Genomic DNA, 25,969 nt, shown 5'->3' on the forward strand with positions numbered 1-25,969 from the left:
TTTGAAATCTTAATTTATAAAGAAGCTTAAAAAACGAGTGTTAATTTATGTAAATAAACTTTAAACTTGATTTTTAAAATTTAAGTCTAATTGTTTTATTAAGTAGTTAAGTGAGAATTTACACAAAACAAACATTCTCACTACAAGTTGTGAAATATATAAACATACTATAAAAATAATATCTATTCAGCAAGCTTAGATATGTACACAGTTTACCGGAAGTACATAATGGACACAAGTCTAAATTATTAACTGATCATTAACGGCAATAAAATATATACAAAAATATATAAGTACAAAAGCCATGCATCATTTTAAAACCCTAGTAAATTCATTCTGCCACTAAAATTACACTGACAATTGATATAATTTACACAACAATAAATGAACAAATTTAGAGTAAATGTAATGACAATATTTAAAAAAACGATCAACGTTGCGAATAATACAAAGTAAGAAACATCATCTTACCATACTCTAAATATACTATCAAGATTTTATATAATAAATTTATGTATACAAAATAGTTAATTTAGATAAAATTATTAGTCAACATAATATTAATTACAAATAGAAAATCTTAGGCTCAATTAATTACAATACACTTTATATTGATGTGCACCTTGATATACTCTATACAATGATACAAGAAATTTAATAATTAATAGCAAAATTAGATATATATATATATAAATATTTCAAACACAGAATACATTTAAAATATACAAATGCGTCTCCTCTGCACCAATACAATAGTTCACAATGGATTTTGAGCTTAGCAATCTACATCAGTCATAGGTGTCTGTGGTCTGGAGTTCCCAAGATCCGATGCTTCTCGTCTCATCTGACGTTGTTTACGTCTTCGTTCATTCTCAATTTTCATTTGAAACTTCTGAATTTTGTCAGCAATCTCAATGTTTGGGCTCAATGTCTTGTTTGCCAAAGGCTCCTTCGTTATCGGCGATGTAATCTTGGACTGAAGATAAGCTGTCAATGTAAAACAAAACAGAATTTCCAATTTGTATCAATACAATACAAGAAATATCTGTCTGTCTAGTAAATAGTCCTAAATAGCCTAGCTCATTTATTTGATGTTTTTAGGCACATGTGGCCAAGGATTACCAGTAGTAAATAAATCGCTGGATACAGGGGCTATTTTGTGAACCAGTTCACTGGGGTAATCCCCTACTCGTCTCGAATGATGAACTGGGTTCTTTAATGTGCACACTATATAATATAACTGTGTACACCGGACCTACGGTTTAGTCTTTATCTGAGAAGACTTGTTCCACCACCGGAACTGACAGCGGGTCGGCCTAGAACCCATGATGATATTGTTTAGGTACAGTAACCTCTCGGCCATTTAACTCTCTTATATGGTGAATATTCATAAAGTGCTTCCAATTGGGTGCACTCTCAGATTTTTTGATAAAGTCTTTGGGAAAAAAATGTCACGGCTTTGTCTTGCCCTCTAGTTTGGTTCTTACCATCAATATTTTTAAATTCATAAGTAACTCCGTCAGCAGCCGTTACTGGTTGGGTCATTATGCTTCTGCTTATTGGACACAGGAAGTCTGATGGCACCGTGACATCGTCAAAAGCACCCCTCTGAAAAATTGTGACAAAATATCAATATGTACAATCCCACCAATAAATATAAACATGTTCTGATATTTAGAATTTACTGTACATAGGTTTGGAACTGACTTAAACACTTTTTTCTAAAATCTAAAAGTCCCCTCGATTCAGTTCATTTATACCAATAAATATATAACATACCATTTTTTGTTTTTTAACCTCTTTTGCGTTTCGAAGAAAACGTTTAATCTCCGTTTTGTTCAATCCCATATCTTTTAATTCCTCCGCTTCTATATATGGAATGTCATCAAAAACTACGAATGAATCTTTAAATGATTTGGCGTGACGGTCGAGGTCAATGTTCTTCAAAAATTTAAAAACTTTTTTATCTGAAGAGAATAAAAGATCATGAATACCATTATATTGTCCCCTAAAAAAAATATTTTGTTGAAATATACCATTTTAATAAAAAACATAATAGTTATTCACTTTGACCACAAACTAGATAAAAAAAAAACAACTTATTTTCCTGAAAAAATGTAATTTAAAGCAAAAAATACCTAAATTGTCCGTCAGACAATAGTTTTTGGTTCAAATTAACCATTTCTTTTGTATTTTTATAAGTAAAATGATTATTTTTGTTATTTTTTTTTCTACAGAAGTGAATAAGTCAAGTATCATTTATTGTCATTTGTTTTTTTAAAAAAACATTGAAAATCCGTTTGCTCTGTTGGCGGATGTGCAGATCCAATTATACGCGATGTGGTCTTGACTATTCTATTTAGGTCACGCTTTTCATTTTTCATTTTAACTTTATTATTATACAAAAATGGCCAATTAAAAGTCTAATTTTATTAATCTTTATTTTTCACACACATCTTTAAACCCTTTTCATATCTGCATATATTGTTACAAGTTTTAACATGGTTTGATCTCCAGACTTATTACATGTTTTCACACACAGATACATGAACCAGGAGAAAGCATAGTTTGTGCTCTACAGTATTGGATTACTATGATTGGTCAGTTTAACAACTTGGGACATCCCGGAACAAAAACTTGTCGGTTTGTGGACCCCTGTGAAATCTCGGGATAAATTGTCTTCACACTATGCAAACCTGGTTACAATTACAACTTGTTACTTTTTGCAGGTGTGCGAAGATAGTGTCAGTTTAATGATTGTTCAAGGGGCGTTGTACCTACCACCATTGTTCTTTGCTGCTAAAGCCTCATGTCCATGATATGCAAAATTATCAAATCCCCTTATTTGAATCTCTTCATACTTAGGAGGTGGTGTGCTGGGAACTAAGTATTCTGGTTCTGCGTGAATGGGTGGTAGTATTGGTCTGTGAAGGCTCGCCACATTTGGTCCAGAAATAGTCGGCAGTTGTTGTCGATTGATAGAGGGCAACATTTGTGCATACACATTTGTGCCATCCATCTTTACATATTCATTAGCTAGATAAAAACAATGCAATATTAGTTAGAATTTAGCAGTATAGAATTTAGAAAGATTATCTTTCGTTTTTATTTATTTTATTCAACCTTATTTATTCAACCTTATTTATTCAACCTTATTTATTCAACCTTATTGATAGAGGGTAACCCTAAACAGCATATGCTGACAATCAAGGGGCCCTCATGATGAGTTATGATAAGTGTGTGACAGTGGCTGTGTGTATACTAGTACACCGGGGTAACCCCTACTCGTCTCGAAAGATGTACTAGGTTCTTTAAAGTACACGTGAGCTAGATAACACTAGTTTATATACAAAATGGCTGACTGGGTTCATGTTCTATTGAACATGGTGTTTCTATTTTTCTTTTTAATTGTTGATAAGCCTATTTTGGTAGAAAAGCGTTGTACCTGATATCCTCTTTGAGTTCTTATCATCATCTTTGTTTACATTTGGCAATTCAACATCATATGGGTGTTTAATACAGTCATCATCAACTAGGTGTTCCGCTGGACCTAGTACATTATATATATCATTATTTTGTACATGCACATTATTGCCATTTTCTGTAAAATTTAAAAAAAACACAAATAATAAAATGAATTTATAAAAAGACATTAATTATGTTTTCCTACACAGATAATTTAAGATTAGAGACATATGATCTGGATGTTTAAATAAAATTTAAGTTTAAAAATGTTTTATACAGTAGCTTATCCAGGGAGGTATTCTCCCTAGCTCATCTATCTATGCCTGTTAAATTAGGCTCTTGGCTGTTACTAATTTGGAGAATCTGCCACATGAATATTAAATCACTGTCCACACTATCAAACAAAAAAGTGTGATGTTCCAAAAAATGGTGGTGATATGCTTAAATATGGTAGTGATATGACATGATCATGTCTATATATGGGCACATCACATTTTTGTCACAAAAGTTTTATAGTGTAGATAGAACATTTCCACCTTTTAACTTTGATCATTCGTCCATTATTTTATCAAAATATTTTGTCTAGTTTGGGTGGGCATCAAGTCTATTTTAAGTCTACACTATCAAACTAGTTTGAAAAAAAAATGTGATGTACCCAAACATTGTAGTGATATGCCCAAATATGGGAGTGATATGACAGAGTTTTAGTACCAGAAAGTACCAACTTTTAATCATTGATTTTAAGATTTTCGATAAAATTAAGTCTTGAGTTAAATCAAGATGTATTGAGGTATACCATTTATGGATTAAATTAAAACAGACTTACGGTACTGCACAGTCAATCCAGGTTGTCTGTAAAAAATACCATTATATCAAATAAATCAGGAATAAGAACATATTAAAATGTCCATACAAAATTATTTCTAGAAAATAAAAAACTGCATTCTCACTCCCGAGGACGATCAAAGTATATTGATTGAAACGTCGAGAAACTCAACAGTTCTTTTCAGAACTAATACACGGGGTGTACCGCAAACTTAATATCAATATTTTAAATATGCAATGTTGTTGTTTTCCTTTTTCCATATATAATACAGTGCAGCGTTAAAATGAGTAAATAGTGTAAATAGGCCAGCAATAGTAACCCCCTACACCTACCCCTACCCCTACCCCCTCCTTCTCCTCAAAACTCACCATTGGCAATAGGACTGACCCTCTACAAAAATACCTGCACCGTTGGACCAGGTGCTTTAAAATGTGCATGCTATGTCAAGGAGCAAAGAAGGGCATCTAGTCAGACACTTTTTTTTTAAAACTTACCGTTTTCTTTTATTTCCCTTAAATTTTACAATGAGCACTAAAACAGTGAGAGCTACAACAATGAGTACAATTACAATTATAGCAATTGCAGGTACAGGGAAATTGTGTGGATCATCTTCTATGAGACCTATACAAAATGAAGAATAGTAATGGTATTATTTACATTGATGGTTAGAATTTTTTTAGACACAGTTCACTCAAAACAAAACTAAAAGGTCCAAAAACCATGGAGGGAACCTCTAACCCCCCTCTGACCCACAAAACAAACAAAAAAGGTATGAACCATGGGGGCGGTTGAAGTTTAATTACAATTTCTGTAGAATGTGTAGAAGCAAAGTGTATGTGTGTATTTTTTTTCCAATAATATAGATGACAGTAAATCATAATGTTCACCTAATTCATGATGCATTTGACCGTTAAAAAAGGAAAAAGCATAAAAAAAAATTAAATAAATTACTTTCAATGTCCAACTGATACACAGGCATGTCAACCTCTGTATTTCTTTTCAACCGGTCACTTGTAAGAATGAAAATAACGTTGACGACATTCGTTTTTGATGACCATTCTTTCCTGTCTTTAGTCCATTTAACAGCATTGTCATTGCCTTCATCTTTAACTGTTAACTGGTCATCATCTGCAAGATTCATGCCTAACAAAGAAAAAATAATAATATAATTAGGGATAATTAATAATTGATGATAATTATTGAGAGCTTTATTGAATACAAAATCCCAGTACATAAACAACAAAAACCCCAAAACATGCATCATGCAAATATACAGTAATAGGTCTACCCTATTTAGAAGACAACCCTATTGCGGGGACACCACTATTTAGGAGACACACCTATTGCGGGGACACCCCTATTCAGGAGACACCCCTATTGCGGGGACACCCTTATTCAGGAGACACCCCTATTGCGGGGACACCCTTATTCAGGAGACACCCCTATTGCGGGACACCCTTATTCAGGAAACACCCCTATTGCGGGGACACCCTTATTCAGGAGACACCCCTATTGCGGGACACCCTTATTCAGGAGACACCCCTATTGCGGGGACACCCTTATTCAAAAGACACACCTATTGAGGGGACACCCTTATTCAGAAGACACACCTATTGAGGGGACACCCTTATTCAGAAGACACACCTATTGAGGGGACACCCTTATTCAGAAGACACACCTATTGAGGGGACACCCTTATTCAGGAGACACACCTATTGAGGGGACACCCTTATTCAGGAGACACACCTATTGCGGGACACCCTTATTCAGGAGACACACCTATTGCGGGACACCCTTATTCAGGAGACACACCTATTGAGGGGACACCCTTATTCAGAAGACACACACCTATTGTGGGGACACCCCTATTGCGGGGACACCCTTATTCAGGAGACACACCTATTGAGGGGACACCCTTATTCAGAAGACACACCTATTGAGGGGACACCCTTATTCAGGAGACACACCTATTGAGGGGCACCCTTATTCAGAAGACACACCTATTGAGGGGACACCCTTATTCAGAAGACACACGCCTATTAAGACACTTGACTGTGAAGTGAAAAAGGGAGAATATATGTTTTAACACTATTGCCAACCCTTATTTAAGGGACACTCCTATTACATTTTGTTTGGTTTGAAAGTGTCCCCTTAATATGGATTTTACTGTAACAGAAATAATGAATAAATGGTTTCATAAAGTAGTATGTATTACTATTATAAGAAATATACAGTCAACCTAGGAATCGAGTGTTTCATATAAATCCAGCACATTTTGATAAAAGGTTAACAAATTATATCACAAAATTAGGTTAAAAATTGAAACCAAAGTTGATTGGGGTGACCCCATTTTAGTAGCTATAGTAACAGTGCCATCTCATATAGAACTAAGAAAATTGCATTGCTAGATGAAAAAGTATACATCTCATGTTACATACAGTATTTATAGTGTTCTCATGTTACATACAGTATTTATAGTGTTGTAGTCTAATTTGTAATCAACTCATTTAAATTGATTTTCATAATTAAATATTATAACATAAATAAATGCATTCAGTTTTAAATAAAACTAATTAATTTAGGAAATTTCTATTCTGGTTTCTATATTCCTTGACTCTGAATTGTTGTGTCAGTCAGTCCTGGTAGAATTCAGTTGCAACAGCACAACATAGCCTGTTACCAATTGTTTCAAACAAGTCAACTCCTCGAAATTGTAATACAGCTCAGGGTACTGTGCTAATGATTTGTGTGAACAACAACTTGATAATTTCTTGAAGGGAATTCACTCTTGCCTGGTTTCTTTTAAGTTTAAGCTTATTAACAAATGTGATTTGTGATTTCCAGACAAACTACTCCTGTTGAAAAACCCTGTACATATAAAACTCCACTAATGCTGTTGGTAAGGTTATTGAGATACCCATAAAACTCTAAGAGAACATGATGTGAAATACCCATGTAAAGTTACCAGTAAAACGCCAAGAGAGCATTTGTATGGTGAGTTTTACAGAGAAGGGGAAATACTAAGTAAAGATACCAGTAAGACTGAGTAAGCTTACCAAGTATGAATACAACAAGTTCAACATCAACGTTTAGAGCGCCAACAGAGATCCTTGTAATAATATTCTGTTTAGGATTATATGCAATGATTACAAACATAATTGTTGTAATCACTTTTTTATCTACTAAAACACTTTGGAGGAAACAGAATGTGTTTATAATATCACTAGCATTGACTGATGTCATTTCAAGTGGTTCTTTAGCTGTTGAAATTATTTCAGGATTTGAAGAACAAGTTGAGCCATTTTCATTAGAAATGTTTGATCCAGCTTTGACATTTTTCTCTTCTGGAACTACCTCTCTATTAACCTTGACTGCGGTTGCTGCAGATAGGTATATCGCTTTAGTCTATGCGCCGTTACAATACGATATCATTGTGACTATTAAACGGTGCATTGCTGTGTGCACTTTCCTGTGGATTTTACCTTTTTTTTTTTACTTATATGCTGGACTACAAAGAACGTGTTTAGTGTTTATGACTAGCTATTTTTTAACTTTCTGCATAGTAAGTTATCTGTACTACAACATCTACAAAAGTATAAAGTATCAACACAATGTAATAGTTCAGCAAAACTCACAAGAATTAGAACGTTCTAAAAAACTTCTAAAAACATTTTTGATTCTAATTGGAGTCTTTGCCATTTTTTATTCCCCTGCTTTTGTGATTTGCATTTTATTTGGAGTGAAGTTTTATTCTGATTTGAACAGTCAAAACGTGAGCTTTGCGTACAGTACATTGGTGTTTGCTACGATCAACACCCTCGCTAATCCACTTGTTTACTGGTGGCGGCTTAAAGACTTTCGTTCTGTTCTTGTTGGATATTTTCATGCTTGCTCTCAAGTGAACCTTAGGCAGAGGTTTAGACAACAATCGAACACTGTCATCCCAATTAATTAAGGACAAAGATAATTAAAACCTAACTGTTCAAATTAGAGAGTGAGTGAGTGGCCGAGCAGTTACGACAGTTGAACTGTAATTCCGTAGCCATAACATCTGCAAGGGTTCGAGGCTCACTCGCTCCATGGTTCTGGTGGTAGAACAAGTCTTCTCAGATCAGGACTATAAACTGTAGGTCCAGTGTACACATAGCTCATGTGCACTTTAAAGAACCTAGTACATCTTTCGGAAGAGTAGGGGGTTACCACGGTGTACTAGTCCACACAGACACCCACGGTCACATACCGGCGACCAAACCGGTAACCATATCAACTCCTTTAAGAGCATGGAGGGTGATTGGCCACCCACAAGGGCGTCGGTTCAGGAGAACCAACAACAGCATCCAGCAAAAACTCGTGCCAGGTCCAGAAAAGAGATAGGCACCGCTGGGTTGATATGGTATATGCCTGTGTATCGTATCATGATGAGTACTAATGTATCTCACCTGCTACACCTCTACGACCACCCAGGACAACGAACGAACTGTTCAAAGACAAAGTTAACTATCAAAAATATAATTTAAGCAAATATTTTTTTTTTTTACGTACAACCATCAAACAGATATATGACTGCCATTTTGAAGAACCCCAACCCTGTTGGTATCACTTAATTTAATGTCTAGTGAGTTATTATTAGCCCTTTAACTTAAAGATATATTGTCCCCCTAAACATTTTTAATTTTTCACATTTTTTATTCACCTAATAGTTATTCACTTTGACCAAAAACTGGATCGAAAAAACAATTATTTACCTAAAAAAAGAAATAACTGAAAACAAAAAATACTTAAATTGTCGGACAATGGTTTTTGGTTAAAATTAACTGTTTATTTTGTCTTTTTATAAGTGAAATAATTATATTTTGGGTTTTTTTTTTTACAAAAGTGAATAACTGCAAAATGGTCTATTTAAAGTCTGATTTTATTAATCTTCATTTTTCATGTTTTTGGGGAACAATACATCTTTAGATAATATAAAAGGATAAAGTAAGTACAATACCGTTTAGTTTTATTTGGATTTTGTCACTTTCTGTAAAGCTTCTAATCGTCCAGGAACAGATCTTATCACCTACTGTAACTGTAATTATCATGTTGAAATCCTTATTGCAACTTATGTCATAGGCTGAAAAAAATATTCAATCAAACAAAGGTCATGTAAGGTCAAATGGGTAAAACATAAAGCTCTGTCTACACTATCAAACTTTATGTGACAACAAAAATGTGATGTGCCCATATATGGACATGATGATGTCATATAACTACCATATTTAAGCATATCACTACCATGTTTGGGCACTCACAGTTTTTTTGTTAAACTAATTTGATAGTGTAGACCGAGCTTAAGGCCCAGGCAATCCAATAATTCACCTAATGTACAGCAGCCTTTAATATACTGCCAAAAACACTGATAAAAATTAGGCTTAGGTAGGAGCGTATAAGGTGTTATAGGCTGCTTATGTACTGGTTACTAAGTGTGTCTGGGACGGTGAACAGTCAGCTTAATATAATCTCTATATATAAATAATAAGTGCACTTGGTTTTGTTATCCAGCATTTTATTTGTAACATTGGAGAAAAAATTGTTTAGTAAAATTGACACACAAAGCTGCAAAAAGAAATATTGCTATCTTACAAAAAGATTCCTCGGTCTCAATGTAGAACTTGCACATTGTTTTTGTTATTGTTTTTTTGGTTTTTGAAACACTTGTAGTAAAGCGTTGCTTCTCTGTAGGTTTGGTTGGCCTTACAGTTGAGGTTGACCGACTCACAGTTGAAGTTGACCGACTCGCAGTTGAGATTGAGGGACTCGCAGTTAAAGTTGACTGACTCGTAGTTGAGGTTAGGAGACTTACAGTTGTGGTTGACCGACTTGCAGTTGACCAACTTGCAGTTGAGGTTGACGGGCTTGCAGTTGAAGTTGACCGACCTGCAGTTGACATTAATGGAACTGTAAACATTGTAGAATGTTGTGGGTTTGTTGGTATGTTGGTAGTTGTTGTCAATTTGGTAGTTGTTGGTATTTTGGTAGTTGTTTGTATTTTGGTAGTTGTTTGTATTTTGGTAGTTGTTGGTATGTTGGTTGTTTTTGGTATGTTGGTAGTTGTTGGTATGTTGGTAGTTGTTGGTATTTTGGTTGTTGTTGGTATGTTGGTAGTTGTTGGTATTTTGGTTGTTGTTAGTATTTTGGTTGTTATTGGTATTTTGGTTGTTGTTGGTATGTTGGTTGTTGTTGGTATGTTGGTAGTTGTTGGTATTTTGGTAGTTAAATCTGAAATAAATTACCAAAACCTACAATTATTCCCAGATCTATACAGTAGTGAAATAACAAGAACAAATTTCAATCCGTTTTCATTATGCCACTGACTAGGTATAAGATAAGGTGCCAGTTTTGTACCCCAATGTGTGTGCTATTTTGTTGGTAACATCAACATTATCACAAGCAGTGCATTAATCTTTGCTTGTCGTGAATTTGTTTTTTATGCATCATTGATTTTATACATTGTGAGGGAGCGCTGTTTGTATAAAATTTTGTATATGGTGGTATGACTACACTACCACGGCATTAATGTGTATGATAGAAATAAATTGATAAAAACATTTTTCTTTTCAAGTTTATAATTATGAAATATGTACTATAAACAGTTGGAAGAACATTTTGCTGTCAAAAGAGCTAGGCCTACTCACATCACTCGTATATCAACATACCTGGGGCTAAAATGCAGCCTGCTGACAGGGAGATGTCATCAATTGCAATGTCCCCCATAGGTCCATCTGCTGTCGCCCTGATAATAAACTATAAAAACAACAAAGTCTTAAGCTCTGTCTACACTATCAAACTTATGTGACAAAAAAATGTGCCTATATATGGACATGATTATCTCATATCACTACCATATTTGAGGCCATCACACTTTTTTTTCAAAACTAGTTTGATAGTGTAGATAGAGCTTTATAGTAATGTACATGTACAGTTGACTCAACTCTAAAGCCTGTTTAGACCCCGCTTAAATCAGCGCCTGAAAACAGGGAGGTGGGAGGTGGTGGATATTTGGGTAGTTGTCAGAAAATCAATAAAAAGACAATTTGCACATATTTTTTCCAAGCTTTTAAAACTGCAGCCATTCGCAACCTTTGAAATCATACCTGGAAGTCTGTATTTATAGGTACATTATTATCTGCAGCAGATAACGAAGTATACCTCCAGAAATTTCTGGAGAATCTCTCTGTTTTAAATGTAGGAGATGCAGAAGTTCTTGTGGATGTTCCAATTTCTAGATGTTCTACATCTTGTCCTTCCATATGAAAATATAAGCGAAGCTGCAAAGGAAAAGTAACTTTTTAATTTGCATACTTTTTTCTGTTATTTTTATTAAAATTAGATCAACTGCAGTAACTCAACTCTCCCTATTTTCCTTTCTTCTTTTTTTAAAATCAAACAATCAGCAAGGGTTCGAGGCTCACTCGCTCCATTGTTTCTGGTGGTAGAACAAGTCTTCTCAGATAAGGACTATAAACCGTAGGTCCAGTGTACATCTAGCTCATGCGCACTTTAAAGAAGCTAGTAAATTTTTCAAGACAAGTAGGGGGTTACCCCGCTGTACTAGTACATCATAGCCACTGATCATAACTGTGACCTCTGGGAGACAAGTCTTTTACTGAAAAGGTTACCCAGTATAAATAAATAACAAATTCAAAAACAAATTTAGAATACTAGAATATATCCCTAAAAAACAAGTTTCTAAAAATACAGTATCTGAATTGGATTTTGTTTATATTGCTGGATGATTCGTGTCTCATTCCTTTAAAATGAAATTATTTTAATATGCTAAATAAAATGGGTGAAATACTTACATCACACGAGTCACTATAGTACAACCACGGACTCACAAGGTCTGCATAGTCTCCATCATTTGTGTAAGAAGTCTCAAGATAGGCATATGAACCTTTAAAAAAATATAATTATTATTGAACATTTTTAATGAGGTCGACTCTAAACACTGACAACCCTTTAAATACAAAAAAAGTATGTAAAAGCAACAAAAAATGTATTATTTTTATTTATTTATTTCTGTCTTTATTTTTTTATTTTATGTCTCCTATCAGATAGGTGGTAATCCCCTTGATACAGGGGCTATTTTGTGAACCAGTTCACCGGGGTATTTCCCTACTCTTCTCCAATAAACTGGGTTCTTTAAAGTGCACACAGGTTATAACTGTGTACACTGGACCTACGGTTTATAGTCCTTATCCGAGAAGACTTGTTCCTCCACCAGAACCCTTGCCGATATTGGCTCTTTAGGTACGGTAAACGGCGCCCCTGCCTTAACCGCTCGGCCATTTGACTCTTGAGCACTTTTAGTGGATATCATATTTTTTTTGTCACATAAGTTTGATAGTGTAGACAGAGTTTAAGACTTGTACAACATTTGATCTGTGTATGATGCACTACACAGTAAAATATGAAATCTCACCAAACTGGTTTTCAAGTGTATGGTCTACGGATGGTCCTGTGCCCTGTGACGGTGTACCACCAGAATTCATAATCCATTCCAAGTCGTCTTCTACACTTTGTTTCCAATCACAAAAACCGTTTTCAAATGTGCAATAGCCAACATCTTAACAAAGAAGAATATATATTTATATTTTTATTTATTTATTTAACTTCTCACTAAGATGTACATTAGTGAAGGATGGGACCAACAAGTGGTAAACACCTCTAAAACGATACAGTCCAAATTGCACAATTAGTGTGACAGTGGCTGTGTGTGTGTGTGGACTACCCCCGGGTAACCCCCTACTTGTCTCGTAAGATGTACTAGGTCTTTTAAAGTGCACATGAGCTAGATGCGTACACTAGACCTACTGTACGATTTATAGTTAATATCCGAGAAGACTGGTTCTACGACCAAAACTTAATTACGGTTCCACTGTCTTAATTAACCGTTCGGCCACTCACTCACTTCACAGAGCTTCGAACGACCAATGATAAAAATATGTCATTTTCATTCATTGATTGTTCAGGGATATTGTGACCTTTTACAAAAGTATACTACTGTATTGTTTGTATAGTGTATGTGATGTTGAGAAACACAAAATGTAACTTACGGTCTTCGCATAGTGTGGCATTCTCATCCGATGCATCAAAGCAATGATGAATATGATCACATATGTAATCATAATGAATACAAAGACCATCATCACATGTAAATATTGGCCCTGTCAATTCACATTCATCCGAAGCTAATGAACATAGAATATAGTACTGTTTTAAACTTTTAATGATTCAATTAATGATAGTTATAGCATTTCACAATCAATTACTGTAATTTGTGTAAACACCCAGCTTTGAATAAACCCCACTCAACACCCCCCAGGTTGTAATGGTAACGACTCTGTATTTAATTTTTTTCTTTTCTTTAGGCACATGTAGCCAACGATTACAAATAGTAATGATCTGCCCTATTAGATAGGTGGTAATCCCCCTGATTTATTCAAATAAATATGGTATTTCCACTGCAGAAGTCAATTTTTTACATTGTATTGTGGGATGCTTTCTAAAGTCCTATTACTGTTTAGGTTTTGTGCCTGTGAGTTGTGTAACAATAGTTACATTAGTAAATTGGTCAACTTATCTCAATTTCAAACATATTTCACTGTCATCTAAAGTAATTTATTTTTTTGTTTTTATTGTTATTGATATAAATAACTTCTTATTACCTTATTGTTTTTAAGGGTCTCGGTTTAAAAGCTTTGATTATTTTTAGTTTCCTTTTCCATAACTTTTTGATGACATATTTGTACACATCCTTAGTTTTATGGAATAAATTAATTAAAACCAAGCTTACCAATGATACATCCTGGAGTCAGAGATAAATCGTCCAATCCTAAATAACCATTTTCTGTAGTAGGGATAACAGCCTCAAAACACACATGGAAAGATTCAGAGGCATTGATACTAATGTCTTCATAGCCCCATTGGCTGTAAGAAGCAAACGTAGACGAGATTGTCCATAAATCCGATGGTGATGTTGTTCGTAGTATTAAACTAATTTCTCCTGCAGTCGCAATGTTTCGATAATAATAAAATCGGACCTTAAAAACAAGTATTTTTAAAATATTGACACAAAATAACTAATATTGGATGATGATACATAATGTAAAAAAAATCCTGACAAATCAACAATAAAAAAAACTTTTATTGAAAGAAATATTTATAGAACAGTACTAGAAAAAATACCCACCCTGTTTGTGGAGTATCAAAAATGTGTATAACAAACAAATGTATAAACCCTTTTCTTTCATATTATATAAATACTAGTTCTTAGCAATCAAAGTAGTGCCTGTTGTTTTAAGTTTGAAATGTGTGAACAATATCATAATTGCAAACAAAAAAAATTTAATATTTTCTATGATAAAAAATCAAAGCCTGGATAGAATTTCAAATTGAACATAGAATATAGTAATGTTTTAAACTTTTAACCTTCAATTAATGATGATTAAAATTCGTAAAACACAACTTACAGAGCAATCTATGGAGTTTGCTTCAAACTTTCTTTCGTAACAAAGTTGAGCTTTCTTCCCAACATTCGAAGAAGCATCAAGTAAAAGGAAGTAACCAGCTGTAAAAAAGTAATGTAAAATAAAATGTTAAAATTGTATTGTTTTCAAGAAAAATGAAGATTAATTAAATCAGACTTTGAATAGATTATTTTGTTTGGAAAGTGGAAGTGGAAAATCGGCTTAAGTTAGGCCATCAATTTCAAGGAAGTTATAACATGAGGGTATAAATCAACAAGAAAAAGTTAGAGAGGGACTATTCCCGATTGGTTGAATAAATATTAAGAAACAATAAAATACTCATACTTGTCTGGTCATTGTGATCTGCAGATGGTCCAACGATGGATGATTGACCATATGTTCTTGACCAATCAATTCCATTTGTAACTACATTTGCCCATTCACCAAAATCGGTTTGGAAGCTGTTTCTACCAGGATACATTTCTGGAAAAATATCAAAATAAAATTTAATCAATTAAATTAAATTTCATAGCATCAGTAGATGATGTTGAAGATGATGTTGACAACTATGATGATGTTGACAACAATGATGATGATGTTGACAACAAGGATGATGATGTTGACAACAATGATGATGATGTTGACAACAATGATGATGATGTTGACAACAAGGATGATGATGTTGACAACAATGATGATGATGTTGACAACAATGATGATGATGTTGACAACAATGATGATGATGTTGACAACAATGATGATGATGTTGACAACAATGATGATGATGTTGACAACTATGATGATGATGTTGACAACTATGATGATGATGTTGACAACTATGATGATGATGTTGACAACAAGGATGATGATGTTGACAACAATGATGATGATGTTGACAACTATGATGATGATGTTGACAACTGTGATGATGTTGTTGACAACAATGATGATGATGTTGACAACTATGATGATGATATTGACAACAATGATGATGATGATGTTGACAACAATGATGATGATGTTGACAACAATGATGATGATGTTGACAACAATGATGATGATGTTGACAACTATGATGATGATGTTGACAACAACTATGATGATGATGTTGACAACAATGATGATGATGTTGACAACTATGATGATGATGTTGACAACAATGATGATGATGTTGACAACTATGATGATGATATTGACAACAATGATGATGATGATGTTGACAACTATGATGTTGACAACAACGATGATGATGATGTTGACAACAATGATGATGATGTTGACAACAATGATGATGATGTTGACAACAAGGATGATGATGTTGACAACAATGATGATGATGTTGACAACAATGATGATGATGTTGACAACAATGATGATGATGTTGACAACAATGATGACGATGTTGACAACAATGATGATGATGTTGACAACAATGATGATGATGTTGACAACAATGATGATGATGTTGACAACAATGATGATGATGTTGACAACTATGATGATGATGATGTTGACAACAATGATGATGATGTTGACAACAATGATGATGTTGACAACTATGATGATGATGTTGACAACTATGATGATGATGTTGACAACAATGATGATGATGTTGACAACAATGATGATGATGTTGACAACAATGATGATGATGTTGACAACTATGATGATGATGTTGACAACAATGATGATGATGTTGACAACAATGATAATGATGTTGACAACAATGATGATGATGATGTTGACAACAATGATGATGATGTTGACAACAATGATGATGACATTTTTTTAAATGATGACAATTATGATGAAAATAATAAATGATTACAAAGCCTTGAAAAAAACCAAACAGACTTACCACAAATTGACCGTTCTTCATCTGAATTGTCACCACAATTATTTGCAAAATCACATTTTTCGCCCGAGGGGACGCAATGGATGTTGTCACAGGGAAAGGCATCATTACCGATGTCCTCACACCGGTCAATGATATCTAAAAATGTATTACAATCATCAGAAAATTAAAATTTTTTTACTAACTGTACGTGTAATAAAAATGGGCAAATGCTTGAAATAAATGGAACAACAATAATGTTAGAGGCAGTCGGCCCGGCAACCTCAAGCCTCCTGCCATTTGGTACAGCACTTCAGTTCACCATTTTTAAACCCTGCAACATTTTCAATTCCCATTGGGGTCAATACAAAAAAGGAAAACAGGTACTGTCTTCAAAATAACTAAATTTATGTTTAAATATTAGAGGACAGAGAGAAAAAGAAGAGAATATAACGTACCACTACACTTTAAGTTGACAACAGTAGTAGCATCACAAATAGTGTTGATGACTCCCACTCCATCATTCCCACAATCCAACAGACTAGTCTCATTTCCGAAACACTGAATGTTATCAATTATTGGGTCTTGATCATCAAAAACTAGGTACTCAGTTGGACTTGAATCAGCCTTTCGGTACCCCAGTTGAATACAGGCTACAATTCCATCCGTTTCAAGGTCGAAATTACGATTGCAAATGGAGCGCCAGTTACCATTAATGTAGACGTCAATACGACCTTGGTTGGTGTATGAAGATTGTTGATGTTTGACAATCCGCAGGCTTCCATTCCCTGTACAAATTAAAACATTTATAATGATAATAATCAATTTTTAAAAGAACACAACTTTAGGTATTTTCATTAAGGCTATTCTGGAGAAAAATATAAGTATATGATATGACGATAAAGTATGATAAGTATAAACAAAAGTATGTCTTAACTTCAATTAATTGACATGACCTAACTTGACCTACGTCGTCATTAAAATATCTATCTCTATATTAATCTTTGTCAGACTGGGAAACCTTATCCTGTGGTGTGCCACAAGGTACTAAGCTTGGAGAAATTGTGTTCCGTGCCGCCATCAATGATGCTGTGAAAGAAGCAATCTGTGAAAAGTGGAAGTTCGTTGATGATCTTTCACTGGGCGAGGTAGTTAACTCTAATGCAACGTCTACACTACAACATGATGTTGATGATTTGGTCGAATGGGCAACCATGAACAAATTTCAATTGAACCCATCAAAATGCAAACAACTTAAATTTTGTTTCATGAAGTCGCCACCCTATATGACACCTATCAACATAAATGGCTGTGAATTAGAAACAGTTAACTATGCAAAAATATTCGGTGTTTTCATCCAGGATGATTTAAAATTTGATGTCCAGGTTGACCATATCCTTAGTAATGGAGGAAGACGTCTACACATGCTTAGCCTTTTAAAACAGTTTGGGATTCCTTTTGAAGACCTTGCCCAAGTTTACACCACATATGTTAGACCAATTTTCGAGTATGCAATACCAGTATGGCACTCTAGTCTTACTGTTGCGCAGACAAATGCCATAGAGTCCATGCAAAAACGTGCATGTAAGATAATTTTGGGTAAAGATTACCAAGACTACAACACTTCCCTTAACATTTTGAATATTAAACGACTAGATGAACGCCGCGAAAATATATGTCGTAAATTTGCTACAGATTGTATTACATCTAATAAATTCAAGGATTGGTTTATTAGAAATCCTGAGCTTTCTGTTAGACTTAGGAAAAGAAAAGAATTTGTTGAGCCCCTATGTAAAACAAACCGATACTATAATAGCCCTAAGCTTTATCTTACACACCTCCTTAATGAGAGATAGATTTTAACTCAGTAAAACTAAAGACATTTTTGAAGACGTATAAATAAATTAAACATAATATGTGAATATGTACAAATAAATATAATACTACTGTAAATAACTTAATAACTCCATAATTTTCACATTTTCTAATTTTATCAAATTTCATAATCTTGTAAATAAATAATCAATTTCCATATTTCCCTTATTTAATTAAAATGTTTAAATTTGTAGATAAATTTTAGCTAAATTTGTATTTTTATGTATTTTTCTTGTGCAATATATTTGATTCCACTTTTATTTGTTCTTTGATTTCTATGTGAACTTTATATACTGTTTTATGCCTGTTTTAAATGTTTTTATATTTGTAAGTATCATGTAATTCAGCCATTGGCTGCGATTTTGATATGCAATAAAATGAAATGAAATGAAATGAAATTAATATTATACGCACCAAACTTTTCACATGTATTTGAAAATGAAATGTCATCAATTGCTATGTCGCCTGCGTAGCCTGAGCCACGCACAGCCTCGATAATAACCTTTAAAAAAAATTATGATGGTTTATTCATAACATTATTTTCATGAAGACTTTTGAACGTCCAACATGATGATAAAGAGACCAGCCAACCATTTTAAACAAGTTATTAAACTCTTTTTGCACTATCTAATTTATGGAACCTTAGTCTTTTTATGCAATATTGGACGAGGGAAGAGATATTATACATTTTGGCATCTAAAGGCCAACCCAGACAGCGTCGTACGACGAGGCCCGACCAGTCGTCTCATCGGGAGGAGAGGATTAAACCTGTTTAAAGTTCTTCCGACGACCTAAAAACAACACCCGGCGCTATCACAATTCAATTAGCACCAACGAATCAAGACGTTTTGTCTGAGTTGACCCGTTAAATAGTTGATATAGTATGATGTATTGTGGAAGATATGTAGACATGCACTAATACAAAGATCAATAATTTGGAATTGACATGTTGGTTTATCATCATTACCCCATCATGAAACGTGCAAGCTTTTCATTGCTATTAGTAAGGGCATGTGGTGCACTGTGTTGGACGTTCGACTACTGATCGTGAGATCGAAGTTCGAATCCAACTATCGCCGCATTGCTTGTATCCTTAGGCAAGATACTTTACTTACGTTTGCCTCTCTCCACCCAGGTGTTTAAATGGGAACCCGGTTAGATCAAGACACAACTTTGCGCTGATTACTAGCATTATGGGAGTATGTTTGCATATGTGTTTGATCCAAAAAAATTGACTGGAGTAATAATGTTCAGCGCTTAGAGGTTTCACAACATTAGGCGGTATATAAATCCAGGATATTATTATATTAGCAATCAAATTAAATGCTTTACCTGGAATTTGTAAGTCACATTAAATATTAAGGTTTGTCCTATCCAAGATGATCCTTTAGTTCCGGCTATGCTCCAGATTTCACTTTCACTTTGATCACTAGCAACGACTACGTAAACGTGTAAAGACCCTATGTGTTGTCCATACATGTTGTAGTAGTACGTCATCTATAACAGAATATACTTTCTAGCATTAGTAGGCCTAAAGCATCTAGAAAATGACACAAAAGTCAGGAGGGGAAAAAAGCAAAAGGCTTCCTACTTTCTAAGAGTTTTGTGTGGTTAAGAATATCAGATAGTCTATATTGTTTTGACAACTCTTAAAGATGTATTTTCCCCCAAAAACATGAAAAATGAATATTAATAAAATCAGACTTTAAATAGGCAATTTTGCAGTTTTAATAAAGCTATTCACTTCTGTAAAAAAAAAACCAGAAAATAATTATTTCACTTATAAAAAGCCAAACGAAATGGTTAATTTTAACCAAAAACCATTGTCTGATAGACAAGTTAAGTATTTTTTGCTTTAAATACATTTTTTTAGATAATTTAAGAAAGTAGAATTCAAGAAAGTAAATTTGTCTCACTCTCAGAAAAGGAGTTGGAAGAAAAAAAATCATGCATGCATATGGTTTCGTTTTTGATTGGCTAGAATTAATTTGTAGTGGTGTCACACAGAGGTATGTTGTTATATGTACGAAATGAAATTATCAAATTTCTTACGGCACATGTAGAATCCAAAGGATCTATAACAGGACTAATTATACGGGCGTTGGCATTAGGATCGACGTTAGTTGCTTCAATGTACAGATAGTGGCCAGATGATGAACCGTAAGTGTGGTCTCCATATCGAGGACCAGTGTTTGATGAGGCAGTCTGTCCACTCTGCGGTGTCCAATTAAAATCATCTGCAGACATTTGTTGCCATTGACATAGTCGACTGTCTGCACTTTCAAAATTACAGGTCAGTGGTTTGGCAGTGCCTGAAAAAAGTGCGTTTATATTGTTAAAACTTCAGAAAGATAGTGGGTCAGGATTTTAAATAATATCATGTTTGTGCCAACCTAACTAATGTCTCATATTATTTTTGTCAGTGATTCTCTTTCAGAGAACATGAAAAATAATATTCACATATACTATGTGGTAGTGCCAGTCTGTACCTACTGTAGGTGGTCCTACTACAGGCCTAGCCTACATTTGTTCATCTGTATGCTAAGTTCTATAGGCCTACTTCACTACATAAATACTCTTACTTTTTAGCTAGACATAGTATAGTAAATGTGTTGTACTCACACTGTAAACATACAGACAGCAACCAACTAGCCTAACATAAACTAGGGTCTAGCTTAGTAAAAGGTAGGCCTAGCTAGGTAGGCATAGTTATACCCACCCAGCATGCAGGGCCTAGCTAATTCATCCACTTGCACAATTTCGGACTTTAGTCGCAATTTGATACAAATTGCATAACCATGGACTAAGTATAAATTATTAATTCATGCACTTTATTTCAACACAGAAAATAACACACGGAACGAGCTAGTCAAGTAGCCTAACACCACGCGCACAAACCACCACAACATTAACAACCACCAAAGATAGTTTGCGCACACACGCCCTTCCAGTTAATTCTGATTGGTTAGTAGTTCATTACGATGACGTCAAAATTGTTGCTACGAAAACTATTTAAAAGAAAATTTGTGTTAAAAAATTACGTTCGTATATTAACTCCATTAATAGGCTCTGATAAATATATGAACGTATTTTAACCAATGATTTTCGTCGTAAAACAATTTTGTGGTGGCACAGGTAAAATCTCCGCCATGGTTGAAAAATGAAGACGATCATTGCAGTCACGAGCCGTAAGACATAAATCAACGGACAAAAGAACGGAAGAAGACACGGTAAAGGCCTAATTATGATTGGGCATAATTGTATGATAATTGTCGAAAATGAATAGCAAAGCAAATATAAGTTAAAAAGTTCTTATTTCTTCTTTGTTCTTATTGACGTAACAGTTTTAAAAATTATTGTCCCTCTGAAAAATATTTTTTATTTCAAATTTGTTTTTGAATGTGTCATTTTATTGTCACATAATACTAGTTAGTTTACCGGAAAAAATGTAATTAAAAGCAAAAAATACTTCAATTGTCTGTCAGACCATGGATAAAAGAATTAGAAGGATATGCATCGACGGCGACATCAAACGATTTTACAACGCGCTTGCCTATACTAAAGCACTGCTGCCAATCAAACATTGAACTCCGTGTCTCTAACCGCGGCCCTCTGTAGAACGCTGCGAATCAACTGCTACATTTTTTTAGACCAAAACGTAACCATGTAGAAATCGTATGCGCAGTCTGAATGTTCTATTGACATGTCTGCGTCGATGATTAATTGACAACAAAAATGTATTGCTGACGGCTTACGACTGGTAATTTTAAGTAGTTGGTAATATTAATAAAATATGCAATTTTTATATTTGAATTATCATTATTTGCCTGCCATCTTCTGTAAAAATTGCGTTAATCTATAGAATATTAAATTATGCATTTGACCATGTATGTTGTTAGCGTGTCCGGTGTCCACACATAGAACAATCGTGTTTTTAATATATGGCTAAGCAGTGGTTTCTTCATAAATCTCCTTAATTATCGATGTAATTATATTTAAATTTTAGTGCCTGGTGATTGGCTAGTGGTTATGTCATCCACATCACATCCAATCACCGGGCATAATTGAATGAAAACAGCGATCCCTGATCCGGGATTGGCTGGCTATGTATAGTTGCGATACGTTACACCTAGCGGTCGTTTTGAAAAGTACACGCATGGCAAACTTAATCACGAACAAACGAAGTACCTATTATTATTCACACAAGAAGTAAGACAACGGTGAGTATATAGATCATGATTACACGTTGTATCTACTGCACTTAATATTAACCAGGCCTACCTAGGCAGTATCAATGTCGGCAAATCATATGGTTTACTAGTAAGCCTAGAAGGCCAGGCCTAGTATCCTTGCTGATTTTGTAATTTTACATGTAGGCTGAGGGCTGAGACAACAAATAGTTATTGTCTCAGATGTAGGGCTACTACAGGTCATAAAATGCTCCTTTAATGTCATAAAAACATTAGCGTAGATCAATCGCGGCAGAAACCTGTACTAATTATTACAATTATAGCATCTACAATTCTAAGCCAAACAATAATATAGTATTTTATCTGGTATATTGATGAAGTAAGCCTACACTAGGGTCTTCACAATAACGTACAATGTAATTTAATAACTGTTTTCAATAAACATTATACTCAGCAGTGGCGTGAGGCAGAGGCCAACAAGGTTAAATGTCGTTGCACATGTGCAGTAAACAATATATTAGGCACGCGACCGTTTCGTTGTTACCATGCGGTTAATTAAACTGTAACATTGTGACTCGCTAGCTCTGTCGGCGAGAGTCAAGGAACCCTTGATCTCACGTCGATGCATATCCTTCTATTCTTTAATCCATGGTCAGACAATGGTTTTTGAGTTATAATTAAACGTTTCTTTTCTCTTTTTATAATGTGAATTTTGTTACAGAAGTGAATAACTTTGATATGAAACAGACTCAATTTAGTTTATTTTATTGCTAAGGTCAAGTCTGGGGGTCAATTCATCACGCAAGTGTGAAGTATCATATTACAAACAAAAACTTTCATGGACTGTTTTGATAATAATTCAATGATTATCTGACAGCGAAATACAGTATTGTCATGGGACTCATAAATACCAGAAATGCAGCTGGTACCTATAAATTATAGTCGAGTTTCCAGTTTAGCAAAAATGTCAAAGTGTAGTACTATAACTGCTGCTTGATTTCATCTATTATAAAGGAGTCATCTCGTGTGACGTAGCGGGCTAGAACAGCAGCGTGAAAATCATATCCCGTAGTGAAACAAGATTTATTTGTTTTCCTTTCGGTGCATGCAATTAAAGACTTTTTTGTGGAACGCGGAAACGATTTTGAAGAAAATGTGTCGCAAAAGTTTAATTTTCCGCAATACTAAATTTTAAACCATTAGGTTTATTTGACGATTTTTGGTGAATGATGATTTCATTCATAAATAATCAATGATAAATAAAATATAATCAACAGGCAATTATTGTCAGACGTACGTGTTTTTTTTACTACAAGAGCACAAAGATATATTTATTGCTTGTACAGTAGTACAATATTCTATTTTCTGCTAAAGTCGGTTTATCAACAGAGAGTACAAACTCGCCAATTATTACAGGATGGATACATAAACTATTTTATAATTATCGTGCTTAAAACTAAGTCTCATTTGAGGCTTAGGGAGTGGAGTTGAAAGAGTCATGAGCTAGTTACAACACTGGGTCAGGATTGAACCCGGACCTTGAGATTGAGAGGCAAGCACAGCTCCACGTCTCTATAACGGGGATTCGTATAAAGATAGAGCATGATAAATGTAATACGTATACTAAGAGATATATATATTCCCAGGGGCCTAATATATCCCGATAAAAACTCAATGATAAAATATAAGAGTGATAAAAATAATTTATAATTGACGACGCGAGCTAGCACCGATGGATTAATAACGTAACATAAAATGATAATAACGGAATGTTTCTTACCATTGACGATATCTGTGAAATAAGATGATAAAAGAAAACAGATGCCACCGAAGACAACCCGAAAAGCACCCATGATACGGTACGGATTCTTTCTGTTCGTCGGCGGTGTACGTAATTCGTTCAATTCGAAATATTAGCCACTGAATATTTAAAACGAATTGCTTCTCATGAACGTCTGTTTAGCGCTCGAAAAACTTATAAACGTTTAAATAGAACATCGTGATTGTCATATAGGCCTACATTAGTATGCACAGACTATGTAATCCAAATATTGATGGAAACACCCGTGGAAACACTAGCTACGAAAGCATTGTTTGCTGTCAATGTTGATTGAACTGCTGTCTCTACGTACGAATGAAAAATATCCTAGTCTAGTGAACTACTTTAGTTAGTGTATTTATCCTGAAATTTGAGATACGTCAAAATACTCTCAAATGTGGTAACACACTGCGCATAGGTAGGCAATGATGTCAGCAGGAGGAAGTTCACATTACAAGCTGGTGAGGTGAGAGCTAGTATCACTCTTTCTTCCCTGAGCTACTATACCTAAACCAAACAAACATAAAATTGCCTACGCTCGCTCGTAAAGTTTATCATGGTTCACCGCATTTATAAAATGCGTATTGATTAGACGGACACGGGGAAGTCCCTTCACGAATCTGAAAAACAATTTAAAATCATCACTCCAAACAACACATGAGTGTTAATATAACACTCATCTTCTTGCTTGGAGTGATGATTTGTATTTAATAGCTTGAATTTGCTTAAAAAACTAAAAATGAAGTTGTAAATAAAGAGAAATGAAACAAATCAGTGATCAAATTGAAAATAATCTTCAATTATTTCAATAGGCATACTAATTACTATAAAATGCTTCGTAGTAGGCCTAGTGATTTTCTGAATTAATAGGTATATAATAATCAAAAGGGATTGATGATTGTATATAAATGTTCACGTTTAGCTTTCAGATACAAATACAGCAGCAGGCTACGTTTACACGTATCACTTACGTAAACATTTATCTGAAATTGAACATTATTTATATACGTTACTATAGCAACTGTAGAAGGAAGAATGACGCACACCTGGTAATAATAAGGAAACAGCACAACTCGAAGTACAGTATTTTAAAGTTAAAAATGATTCTTTGGAATTTCCGAACGGTGAGTTGACCTGGCATTGTATGGTAATTTTGTCCGATGGGACCGAATGCCATAAATAGGCATAATGCAAGAATACAACAAAACATATATCTATTGTTTCCGCCCTGAAAAATTGTTTAGAAATGTTTTGAAAGGAAATGTTAGTTTCACATATGACTAATAGTTATTTTTGACTGAAATTTACCGAAAAAAAAACGTAATTTAAAGAAAAAATATTAAACTAAAAGTTATTAAATGTCAGGTGCGAGCAAACATTATAATTGTTAATACATTCCAATCAATATCGATCCATAGCTTCGCCTATGTTTCATAATTTTTTGGTATTTTA

General features: G+C 34.3%; 1 protein-coding gene across 2 annotated transcripts; it reads right to left on the minus strand.

The window, feature by feature from the left end:
- Positions 1 to 21: 21 nt before the first annotated feature.
- On the minus strand, positions 22 to 25,014 carry LOC140047139 (MAM and LDL-receptor class A domain-containing protein 1-like). Of its 2 annotated transcripts, none has more exons than XM_072091976.1 (24): positions 24,479 to 25,014; positions 20,561 to 20,820; positions 19,841 to 20,005; positions 18,923 to 19,010; positions 17,092 to 17,421; positions 16,658 to 16,792; positions 15,145 to 15,282; positions 14,803 to 14,900; positions 14,127 to 14,373; positions 13,387 to 13,521; positions 12,753 to 12,896; positions 12,133 to 12,224; positions 11,425 to 11,598; positions 10,987 to 11,074; positions 9,914 to 10,549; positions 9,282 to 9,404; positions 5,243 to 5,434; positions 4,786 to 4,912; positions 4,292 to 4,317; positions 3,446 to 3,601; positions 2,782 to 3,036; positions 1,780 to 1,967; positions 1,488 to 1,608; positions 22 to 987 (listed from the first exon to the last, which is right to left on the minus strand). In XM_072091976.1, exons 1-24 carry the CDS (start codon positions 24,549 to 24,551, stop codon positions 776 to 778), a joined length of 4,203 nt encoding a protein of 1,400 aa, XP_071948077.1. In that variant the 5' UTR covers positions 24,552 to 25,014; the 3' UTR covers positions 22 to 775. The 2 variants fall into 2 exon arrangements, with proteins under 2 accessions (XP_071948077.1, XP_071948078.1); XM_072091977.1 differs by having other exon boundaries at positions 30 to 987; positions 9,914 to 10,207; positions 24,479 to 25,013.
- Positions 25,015 to 25,969: the final 955 nt, after the last annotated feature.

This window comes from Antedon mediterranea, chromosome 4 (assembly GCF_964355755.1).
Source record: "Antedon mediterranea chromosome 4, ecAntMedi1.1, whole genome shotgun sequence".
Classification (NCBI taxonomy): Eukaryota; Metazoa; Echinodermata; class Crinoidea; order Comatulida; family Antedonidae; genus Antedon; species Antedon mediterranea.